The following is a 12429-nucleotide window of genomic DNA, read 5'->3' as shown; positions in this document are numbered from 1 at the left end:
GATGAAAAAAGTGTTGGGGGAGGAGAATCTGCACACATTTGGAAGATAAGAACTCAAGATGGAAACAGCCTATGGCAAAAGGCATGTCAACATTACATTTGACAGTCAAGAGGTTCCAATGATAAGAGTCCATTAAAATAACACAAAAAAGCTTTCTGAGGTTGTGTGGCTGAAGCCTCTTAATTTCAAAGGGGACAAAAAGACTATCTTCACTCAGGCCATTTTTCTTTGCATTTTCCTTGCTTCTTGTTTAGACTCCAGCTGCCACGTGATATGGTCCTCACACATCAACAACAGTAGCGACATATTTAGTAGCAACATAGACACTGGAACTTACATTACAGTTCGAAGAACCATCAAAAGTTGGGTAAGGACCATCAGGCCACTCAGAAGAGTCCATGCTACCTGAATGCCGATGTTGGGCCTCATATTCCTTAAGCTGAAATTAAAACAAAACATAGATTAACCAATGCATTTTCTTACTTGTTGAAACATGTCAGTACATTTTTAATGTGTTACAACATAGAATTCTTAAAGGAATTGTGGCTGCAATCCTAGACATACTTTCCTGGGAGTAAGCCTCGTTTAACACAATAGGACTTACTTCTGAGTAGACATGCATAGAATTGTGCCCTAAGTGACTTGGGGCCAAATCCCAAACCCCCTCAGCAACAGCACTGGGTGTTGCAAATGTGCCGTAAGACATGTCTGTGGCACCTGGAGAGGAGGGGCTGCCAGTGCTGGGCCAGCACTGAGTCACTGGGTCGGCACTGAGCTTCAGCGCCACATGGAGGGCCAGCCGGCAGAGTAGTTTCAGAGCGGGGTGGGAGGCATGGAGTGAGCAGAATCGGGTGCAGGGAGAACCAACCCAGGAAGGGGGTGGGACATGCAGAGCTCTGCTCCACCATGTCCTATTCTCCGTGTCCAGCTGAAAAGCCTGGCACCAAGGCAAAATAGTGGGTGCAGACTTGAGAAGCCCCATTAGGCCTGGGGTTTTACCCGGGAGTAGGGGTAGGGGAGTAGGAGACAAAAGTCCTATTCCCTGAGGAGACCTCCAGCAGCCTCAGCGGTGCTACTGGATGCAACGGTAACAGTTTTGGCACCACTATACTCAGCGGAGCCAGCAGCTTCAGGATTGGGCTGCCCGCAACTCTGGTATTGCAACCTATTCGTGTAAGTTCACAAATGCTGTGACAATATCTTGTTTTTCTTCTCTGCAAAGTCACACTTATTTGAAAATAAACTCAGCATTATTATAAATACAAAGGAAAGAATTCTGATATATTATACAAGAGTATACATATCCATATGTAGAAAACTAGCCATTTCAAAGATATTTTTAGCTTCAGAGAACAGTTGTATTAAAACTTTACTGCAAAGTTAACAATGATCTAATCAGTATAGTAGCTGAATGTTCATGCTTAGTAAAGCTAAAATACAACTCATATATTTATCCTTCCATCCTTTCATCCATATACACACACCTTAATTCTGTTGTTAATAACATAATAGTGAAAAAGAACAGAGATTTTCAAACTTTTTAAAGGGGTCCAGCCACAGAACTGCCTTTGTTAGAACCTGATCAAACAGGCAGGGCATGTTAGCCTGAGACGTGGCTCCTCTCATAACAGGCTCAAGAATTAACACCAGATCACAGGAGAGGGTGGGCAATATTTTTTAAAACTTTATTTTACTTTGATTTTCTTTTTTCATTCTCATTAATTTTAGTTTTCATTTGTTTACATTTTTCATTTCATTCTTATTTTAACTCATTTTTGTGTTAGTGTTTAATAAAATGAATCTCTTACCTTTGACTTGTTGCTTCCACCAAGGACCCCACCACACAGCTACCTCCTAGTGGTAGTCATTTTAATTATCCACATGGCCCAAGGCATGTAAAAAAAATGGCTGCCATCCACTGTTCCTTCTATGCACGTAGCATTCCCTCTCTCCACACAGTGCAGAGCTCAGCAACCCAGAAGTCTGGCAAAGACATCATTGCCAGACATCTAGAGGCAGCACTGTAACAAGTTGTGATGCTGCATAGCTGCTGCTTCTAAAGGGGTCCACACACTGGCATGGACCCCTCAGTGGGGAGGGCTGGTGCCATCCTGAAAATATTGTGGTCAATTTTTTTGTCCATGCTGCCACACCAGTGTGTGGTTGGTCTGTGGAACTCCTTGCCACAGGATGTGGTGATGGCGTCTGGCCTGGACGCCTTTAAAAGGGGATTGGACAAGTTTCTGGAGGAAAAATCCATTATGTGTTACAAGCCATGATGTGTATGTGCAACCTCCTGATTTTAGAAATGGGTTGTGTCAGAATGCCAGATGCAAGGGAGGGCACCAGGATGAGGTCTCTTGTTATCTGGTGTGCTCCCTGGGGCATTTGGTGGGCCGCTGTGAGATACAGGAAGCTGGACTAGATGGGCCTATGGCCTGATCCAGTGGGGCTGTTCTTATGTTCATGGTGCTGCATAATTAAAACAGCCACCACAAGAGATAGTTTCATTGCGATGCTCAACATGGGAGCTACTAGTCAGAGATACAATATTTTATTTTCAAAACAAACATGAATGGCAGTGAACTGGTGTCCCAAAAACAGAGTCTCCATTCTTTCCATGGTATATTAGTTTCAGAACAAATGGGAATGGATACAAATAGGGCTCATTCATATCCAGTTCTATTCTTTCTAAAAATGAATGCAAATGAACAGGTCTTAGATGCCAATCCAGAATGTCTCAGTGTTGCATTTTCTGGCGGGTTGTTATGGCAACCTACCCACCATGTTCCTGTGATTCACTGATGTCTATTACTAGAGATAATCAAGGAATAAAGCTAGAGAAACAAATATTTGCATCATGTACCCTTGCAAGTGCTTCCTCAATGGTAATCATCTTCTCCTTGACCATCATCATGAGCTGAATCCGTTCCTCGTCACTCATTGTGATCTCACTGGCTACATAACCAACATCCTCCCCTATAGACAGACGGAAAAGGAGAAGGATAAAGATCTTACAGAACAAAACACATAGTGCTTCATTATCTCCCCAGAGCACCAACCTCTAAAACCTGTTTTCCATATTAGTTAGGCTATCTAGATTGACATTAAACTGCCTTCAAATGTGGAAGACATTTCAATCCAAGTCTGAAAAATGAGACTATTTATGGAAGCAGAGAGAGCAATAGCAGCACAAACGCTGTTACAATTCACCCCACACTTTGATGACAGAAACGACAAATATGTTCCTCTCTAGTGATTTATTTTGCTTCTTCAAATCAATGGAGCTCAGAAAGAAGGCATGGCCTTGAATATATTTATTATGCCAGAAATCATTACTGACAATGACAGAGCAGCAAAAGAAATGCTAATCCAAAACCTGGGAAGTTGGGTCAATCCTAAAGATCTCTTCTGCTTTGTAAACCAATTCCTATCATCCTCTCTACAACTGCACAATATTTATTCAATCATCCATTGTTGTAGGGAAAATATGCCTTTGATGGCATATTACAATAAATTATTATGGAATAAAATGTCACTTTTTTTACACTTTGGGCTTAGGGTACAGAATTACTGCATTTTTGCAGAGTAATGTAATTATGCTTCCACAAGCACTTTAGGAATCGCTGGGAAGTTAGCACTAAAATGGCTCAGTAATTTTTAAAAAAAACAAAATAGCGGTAAACTTAGGAAAGACCGCTTCCACAGACAGAGTGGCATATTTTTACATGTATAAAGTTATACCATGCACAGAAAAGTTTGATGAGTTAATGATAATGTGCACATGACTCTGATAACTTGAGAGTTATTGAGGTTGGGATAACAGGAGTTTCTCTTGTCATAAATTCCTATTGTTGCTCTGGCATCAACCTGCTAAAAACGTATAGTCAGCCCAACTGGAACAAGAAAATGTATCCAAAGAATAATTGTCTGATTTGGACACTGTGCAATACTATCTCTATTAAACTGCTAATGGGCACATTACTCAACTTGACTTCTGCAACTTTAACTTGAGTTGGGCAAACTACATAAGAACGAGAGTAAATAAGAGTGGAGAACAGGCATAGATAATTTAATCAAAAATAAGATTTCACACATGCAGCCCCTAATAGCTCAAGAAACAACAGTTTATATGTCAGAAGGCAAAGCAATGCACAGAGTACCTAGGAAGTTCTCACTGTTTGGATGAAGTCACCACTGGAGGAAAAAAAATGTTTTTCCAAAAAAAATAAATAAGAAAAGGTTAAAAGCCATAAAACCCTTCAAAGTATGTCTGTGCTGTGCTTTCAGCCGATAGAAGCTGCATATTCTGGTCAGAGCTGCATCGGTGAGAGCAGTGTATTCCAACTAGCATGGGATCAATGGCTTGTGACTAGCAATGTTTTGGGGGAGGAAACAGTGAGCAATACAAATTACCCTAGATGCTAATTCTTGTTGAATTACCCTAGATCTTCAACAAAAGATGGGTCCTTATATAGTTCCCAAGGATGAGTCACTACCTGGTTCATCCTCCTGGGAGTTGCTCTTCCCATCATCTTCCACCATTGCTATTTAAGAGGAGCAACAGCAATGCTGGTCATTTACATGGCAGGCTCTGACCAAATGCATTCGTGAGTACAATACTGTGAACACATCTGCATTAGAACAGGGTTTTCTAATTTTCTCATTTCATACAGCACACTGTTTTCCAGGGACATATCCACAGTATGTAACATATAGTCGGTAACAGTAGGGACATATCCACAGGAGGTAATAAAAGAAGTAACTTCCTGCTCAGAGACTGATTAACGAAATAAGGTTACTCATAGAACTGAATACAGGATTTACAAGAGTAGTGTTTAAAAAATTGTACCTTTTGAAGATTGCCTCATTAGTCCCTTCTGATTCTTTCGGAAATTTTGCCAAAAATACTTATTCTTCTTTTTCCAATCTGCTTTACCTAAGGAGAAACACAAAAGCAACATGGATTGGAAATTTATACCTTAAAAACCTGATCTAATATTGCACACATTTAAAGTACTTCTTCCACCTCCTTATTTTCTGGAGTTTTTTTTAATTCAGTCTTGAAAATAATATCACAGTTAATATGGCTTTCATAAATATACATTATTTAGGATAAAAGCAGAACAGGAATCTCTGAGATAAAAGATTTTAGGGGAAAATGGAAATGCTTAGTTATTTATTTTTACAATAATGATCATGAAGTCCTTAAAAAATTACTCAAACCCCAAGTCACTAGACAAGAAACAAAGTCAAAATACAATGACATTTTCACAGGCATGTGCTGTTTTTGATCTAGAAGAGAGACCTACATGACCATTATCTGTATTTGTGAATCAAAAACACTTTCTAATTACCCGATCCAATGCAAAATACTGAACTAGAGATAAAAGAAAGCAACAGTATCAGAAGAGTTCAAAACATATGGTTTTCACTATTTAGGGTTTTGTTTTATTTTCAAAGATGGAGCAGGGAGGGAAGAAAAAGAATAACTGCTCCTCTCACAACCTCAGGGAGAGAAGACTGTCTTCATGGTTTTATTAAGAGAACCCGAAAACTTTATCCTGTCTGCATATCAATGACAAATGAATAAGGAAATTTTATTTAAAAGGAATATGCTATTAAAATAATTTAATTTTATATTATAAAATAATTTATTTTATATTTATATTTATTTTACTATATATATATAATATTTATATATATATATTAATATTATATTTATATAAAATAAATAATCCTTAACATTTAAAAATAAACTGTATTCCCCTGAAGTGAGTTACACAAGTTACATTAATCCAAGAAATATGAAAACTGTTAGGTAGGTCAAAGCTGATGATGGGCTTCAAAGATCAAAGTACCACAAATAGGACAAAGTATACTGACCTACAGCGCTTTCTTCAGAACTGGATTTATGAAGGGTGTGCCTAAAACACAAGAGAGAAACAGAATGATTGCAGCAAACTTCTCATGTCTATGGGAGTTGTCTGGCTTACAATAAGCCAAGATTTGAGGCCTCAAGTCCTCCCTCCTGCCCTGTTCCCCTTTTTCTTAGGAATGCATACAGCAGTCAGCAACAGAACTGTATCTGTGCCCCAGTCATACTTATAGATTGGCATTAGCTCAGCTCCAGTCTGAAAGCTCTGAAACAAGCTTCTTGTGACTGATGCAGAAAAATATGTATGCAGAACAAAAGAGTTAAAGTTACAGGGTCAAAGGAGAACGTGCCAAAGAATGTCCTCTACTCCCCCCCCCCCCCGCTCAACACTGTCCACATCAAAAATTAAATAGAACAACGCCTTTTACAAAAAGGTTTCGGCTTTTGGTACTGTAGTCTATGCTATGCCTTGAACTCTGCCTTTGACTGCTGGATTTAACTCTGTACCTTCTTATTTGCAATAATCATAACAGCTGAATGGCAATAAATGAGATACCAAAAAACATCCATAATAGGATACGTGAGAACATATATAACCTTACAGTAAAGATTTATTATTTTACCGATTATAAATTACTAGCACAAATAAACCAAACAGCAATTTATAACAGACTGATCTAGCATCCCATGAAAGAAATGGTTGTGACTCCCTTTCAGATAGTCATTTTTTTTCCTTCACTCTAATAAAGGAGATTTTCAGGACACTTTCCCCATGTGAAGAGAAATATTGCTTGGAGCCTGCTAGTTACTCAAGTAATTGCTACCTCTGCATGCTTTTTGTGATTCCATTCATTCATCACTCCTACCCTGACAAGTTTACTCTCTCACTTGCACACAAGATTCAATACACTGCACCAGTGGTCTCCAAACTGGCGACTGCGGTGCACTGTTATTGGTTTCCCTGGTGTGACTGGCACTTACCGTTCCAGCGTACCACAGCTCGTCCTGGCCCCAGATTGGGACGACTCGACGCTCTGGACAGTCACCTCTATGGTGTAATGTCCTAGAAGGCATTGTACCCAAATTTCTGGACAGACACGACTGCCTGGAACGTTATGGTGTTCTGATCTGGGGACATGGTGAGCCACAGTGTGCTGAAAGGTAAGCTCCACTCATGGAGTGGATGGCTTCTCTGAAACCCTGGATCCAGCCTGTGGGCCGGGGTTTTGAGGGAGCTGTACTGCACCAAGGACCATTCATATGTTTGATTTCGCACTTGTGAAGTGATACAGTCCAGTCACATAAACACACGTGCGTGTGTGCTGCACATGCGTTCACAATGTGGCACACAATGCCAGATTGCCGATTGTGAGCAATATGTGAGGTAATTGTGAGCTAAATCCAATTAGGACTTTTCTCATTCGGACGTAATTCTCTCCTATGCTCCGTTTGTCGTTATATGCAGAGAGTTAGGGCTGCTTCTGAAACAGATGTCTGATTAGAGGTAGAAAAGGGCAAACCAAGTGTCACTGAGGAAGGAGCAAACTTCCTCACGAATGTCTCATCACCCCCTCATTCCAATATCACTATTATACTTTAATCATGAAAAAACCTCATCACTCCATATTTGTAAACGGAATGCTTTAAAAATATCAGTTGCCATAAAATTAAACAAGTTTGCAGTGAAATTGTACATGACAGCAAAACTTATAAGTAGGTTTAAGCAAGACAGCCTGATTATCCATAACTATCTTTATCAGTCTAATGAAGATTGTAAGTACCAATTGGGGCTGGGGGGGGGAGAAATGACAATGCTTAGTAGTTTATAAGAAACAGAACAATTAGACTCAGTTCAAATTCCAAAGCTGTTAATTTAGCAGCTATGACTCACAGTCAGGGCTTGCTTTAAGCCAATTAGACCAATAGCTCTCAACTGGACCCTGTGCCTAAGAGGGTCCCCACTCCAGCGTAATATACTCTAGTCTTGTATGCAATTTTATATTAAGATATGCTCAGATCAATTTGGTCCATTAATTCACATGCACTTTTAAACACATATTTTGATTGTTTTTCATTCTACCAGAGAGAGAGAGAGAGAGAGAGAGAGAGAGAGAGAGAGAATGTTCCCAAGGGGCCCTGCAGTTCCTAATGCCGGCCCTGCTCACGGTGGCATTAAAGGATAAAATGTTGCACTCTAAAAACAAACATAGCTTTTACAACCGCCTTACCATACCTTTGGAATACAAGATGATTTTTTCCCCCAATTACACTTCAAAACTTAACTACACTTTGATATATGGCCTTTTTCAGAAAGTGTTAACCAAGTTGATTTGGACATTTCCTAAGATTAGCAGCAGAGGGCACTGTTGAGTTTTTGATCAACTGAACAGCTCCAAGAGGAAACCAAACTGTATTTTGTTTTAGACCAGTGCACAGTATAAATGATCCAAGTGATTAGAGGCCAACAGTTTATAAGCATGAAAAACATAATCATCAATTTGCAGGGACATCATGAAAGGGGAAATGATAGCATGAAGTTTAATTTTGATTCAGTAAATTCATCCAAGCAGAGGCAGTAACAGCAGTGCATGGACATGGCAAATCATCTCTCTTCTTCAGTCTGATTAGAAATTTAATCCGGAGAAGCCAGCCAGCCAGCCAACTGATACAACCAAATTCCAGATCTGGGCTGCACCAGGTGCACGCTGGAAAAATGCCATTGCTAGTTTCCTTACTGATGCAGGTTACACTTGGAACAGCTTGTAAGAGGAAAATTAATGGCTTGGGTGGGCTCACAGCACTAGCAGCCAAGTGTTTGATTGCTAGGAAGGAGCACAAACAACAGGCACAGAAGATCTCTCTCTTTTTAGAATGGGCCTCCATAGAACAATATGAAGCAGCATTCAAGCAGTGATACAGGGTTCAAACAGTAATTAAACCAGTGGCTTGTGGGAGCATTCACACCATTCAATTTCTTATCCACTCCTCTAACATGGTCTCAGATCATTAAGTTTGTGCTTTCAGTCTACATTGTCCCAAATAAACACTGACATACATAGAGTACTCCTGTCCATTCAGTTTTTATTCTTGAGATGTGCACACAGCGAAGCTGATGCCTAAGGTGTCGTGCCCATGGCCAGTCCAACTATGAAGCCAAGTGATATGGCTTGAATCAGGGTGGCTAGGGGAAGGAGTGGCAGATTCAGGGTGCCTTCACCCCGAGTCTGCTATTGCCTGCCCCCAGCCCAGTGTGGACACACAAATCGCACTGATTCTCTCCCCACAGGAGCAGGAACCAGATCATCCCCTTTGCTCCCTGTACTCACATGGAGTATAATATTTAAAGGGAATCTGTCCCTTTAAATGCTGGGCAAGGAAGGATCACTGACCCCCTTTCCCCCTCCATACTTGCATGACATTTAACATTTAAAAGGACCTGTTCCCTTTACCACCTCACTGCATTTCATTCCCAAGTGTGGTTTAAAAAGTAAAGAGCTTTTTGCCCATTATCCTTCTAGCACTGCTGGAAGAAAAGAAGGGGGGAGGGAGAGACTGCTCTGCACCTTTCAGAAAGCACCAAGTGAAGCAGGGACAGACAATTTGGCGTTTTCCCCCTTCTCTGCAGTTTACCTACCAGGAATTTTACTTCAAGGGAGGGCACCAGGATGAGGTCTCTTGTTATCTGGTGTGCTCCCTGGGGCATTTGGTGGGCCGCTGTGAGATACAGGAAGCTGGACTAGATGGGCCTATGACCTGATCCAGCGGGGCTGTTCTTATGTTCTTATGAATGTGATCCGCATCCTGTGGTCAACACTGCTTTTGTTTGATACGAAGCCATGATACGGCTTCATGGATGGGAACCCAGGCTGCACTGTTTCAATTTCAAACAGAAGTGACACGGACCAGGCAGGATGCAGCTCACACTCCTGGTAAGCAAAGGGATGAGAGTATGTATGCGCAGAGATGGCACTGGATGGGGGAACGGGACTGAGGTGGTCTGGAGGCAGGCTGCCTAAAGTGCAGGGAGGGGGTGTCTTGGACTGACCCTGGACATGCCAAATGCTGCCCCTCTTGCCTGAGTAGGTGCCAGTCGCTGCTCCTCCTACTCTCCTATGTTCTAACTCAGCACTTCCCTCCCCCTCCTACATTTCCCCTTGGTCCCCCTCTTCTTTTTTTCATTCCAGGGCAAGGGAGGAAAAGGAGGAACAATGGAGGCAAGTAGGTAGAGAAAGGAATGCTCCCCACCTATTTACTACCCAAGGTGACTGCTTTAGTTGGCCTCATGTATAGGCTAACCCTGGCATACAGAAAGCCTCTCTTCCCCTCCCCCCTACTAGAAGGTCTTGTGCTCCTTCTCACAAACAGTGCTGGTACAGGCTGTAAGTTCTATTCTCGGTTGTGTTCTATTCTCTGTACAGTCTGTTTACCTGTATAGACATTGAAAAAATGTCCAGGAGGCCAGCAGACACCCATTTGGGTGACAATGAAAAGAGCAAGAAGAGGTTATTTTTCATTATAGGAAATATTATATTAGAGATATTCAATATTAGAGATTTCCTCTCATGATATGCCTACTGCAAAAACTATACAATCGTTTATACAAATCATATTTAAATGTGGGAAACTGTAGCCTTTTTGAGTCTAAACAAATCTGGAAAAAAACCCAGAGAGCAGAAAGAATTGTTTAACAGCTAGAAAATAAATTTTCTAAATGCCTTTTAATCTGCAGAATAACGAAGCAACATATATTGAGTTTTCATTTCCTTGCACAGATTTTGTCAAGTGATTGGCATAGAATCTCTCTCACATGGATGTACCATGGCCTAAGAATAATTCTTTCTTTATTTTAACCTTCAACACAATAGCCAGAACCTTTTATACACAACAGTTCATAAGTCATTTGACTACATCTATTGCCAGAAACTATAAAGACACATTACAAAGATAACCAAATAACTTTTTAAAGAACAAGTAAGTATGTTCTAATCTGCAATACAACCAAATTCTTCCTTCACCAAATGTAAAAAGCCAGTTAACAAACATGTCCTAATCTTTCTAGCTACAACGGTTGAGATCATCCTCAAAGGAACTCCTAATACCAATTATTACTATGCCAAATTTTTCAGCAGAGGCACCAATACTTAACTATTCCATTATATCATGAATTTATGGCTTCATATCTTTCCTTCATGACAAACGCAACTAAACGGTGTGCTATTTCTTTAGCAAAATTTAATCTGCTGCCATCCATGGTCAGAGAGGGGAGGTATAGCAAGACCACTTATGCAGAACATATCTGCCCTTACAATCGGGGTCAAACTGAAACTATTCAACACATTATATTTTACTGTCCCCATCATGCTAGTTCCCGATCCACTTACTAGCACGGTTGATACTTAAAACGGCTTTGATTTAGAGAACTTGAAATTTTTCCTCAATGATTGCCCAATTGATAGGATGGAGATGGTTTCTAAATACTTAGTTTCAGTGTCTTCCAAGTATACTTAGCCTATTTGTAAAGCCTATTATAGATAACATCCCGTATTTTATTAATTCTATTTTTATCCTATCTTTGTGCGCCCTCTATGTCTTATTTTGGCTGTTACCACATGTATTATGTATGCCAATAAAGCTTATTGGATTGAACTTAACCACCAGCATCTCCACTTTCTTATAATTCTCTTAATATATTTTAATCTTATATTTTAAGGGAAGATGTAACTACATGAACTAGAAAATGGCTTGCAGCTTTTCACTAACTTCATTCATGTTGGCTGTTATCTAAAATATATAGATAACAGATCTATATAAAATATGAGGGTCGCCCAGAAAGTAATGCACCACATTTTTTTTCTCAGCCTACAGTAATGGTACGAATGCGAAACTTTAGATATACATTATTTGAATTTTCAGGAGTGCGCACACAAATTTTTGGTTTCTTCAGACAGATAGCGTAGCTGCAGCAGTGTTTCGAAATGGCGTCTGTAAGTGATGTACGTTACAAGCAGTGTGTCGTCACTGAATTTCTCACTGCGGAGAAAGAAACTGTTGGGAACATTCACAAACGTTTGTGTACAGTTTATGGAGAATCTGCAGTCGACAGAAGTACAGTTAGTCGCTGGGCACAGAGGGTGAGGCCATTAGAAGGCGGTTTGGCAGAGCTCCAAGATTTGCAGCGTTCGGGGCGGCCATCCACCGCTGTCACACCTGACAAGACGCAGCTTGCTGATGTGCTCATTCGCGAGGACCGACGCATAATGACTAGGCAGTTGGCGCTGAAGCTGTCAATCAGCAAAGGAAGTGAGGATGCAATCATCCGTGCTCTTGATTACTCAAAAGTGTGTGCACGATGGGTTCCGCGCTGTCTTACGGTGGACCACAAATCTCTCAGAAAAAACATTTCTTCTGAGATGCTGAAACGTTTTGAAGATGAGGGGGAAGCGTTCTTGTCCAGGATTGTAACAGGCGATGAAACCTGGGTTCACCATTTTGAGCCCGAAACAAAACGACAGTCAATGGAATGGCGTTATCCTCAATCTCCACAGAAGAAA

The 12429-nt window shown here is 40.7% G+C and overlaps 1 protein-coding gene across 3 annotated transcripts in view; it reads right to left on the bottom strand.

Annotated features, from left to right (window-relative positions):
* SASH1 (SAM and SH3 domain containing 1) overlaps window positions 1-12429 on the bottom strand; it is a 164336-nt gene that overhangs the window by 64812 nt on the left and 87095 nt on the right. For all 3 annotated transcript variants that reach the window (XM_066615509.1, XM_066615518.1, XM_066615526.1), the window contains 4 exons: window positions 5887-5927; window positions 4853-4939; window positions 2867-2979; window positions 338-439 (listed from right to left, as the gene is read on the bottom strand). In XM_066615509.1, the coding sequence (XP_066471606.1) occupies window positions 338-439; window positions 2867-2979; window positions 4853-4939; window positions 5887-5927 (343 nt within the window). The remainder of the gene's footprint in view (window positions 1-337; window positions 440-2866; window positions 2980-4852; window positions 4940-5886; window positions 5928-12429) is intronic.

Source organism: Tiliqua scincoides, chromosome 1 (assembly GCF_035046505.1).
Source record: "Tiliqua scincoides isolate rTilSci1 chromosome 1, rTilSci1.hap2, whole genome shotgun sequence".
Taxonomy (NCBI): domain Eukaryota; kingdom Metazoa; phylum Chordata; class Lepidosauria; order Squamata; family Scincidae; genus Tiliqua; species Tiliqua scincoides.
The sequence above is the reverse complement of the archived record's forward strand: the minus strand, read 5'-3'. Positions and strand labels throughout refer to the sequence as shown.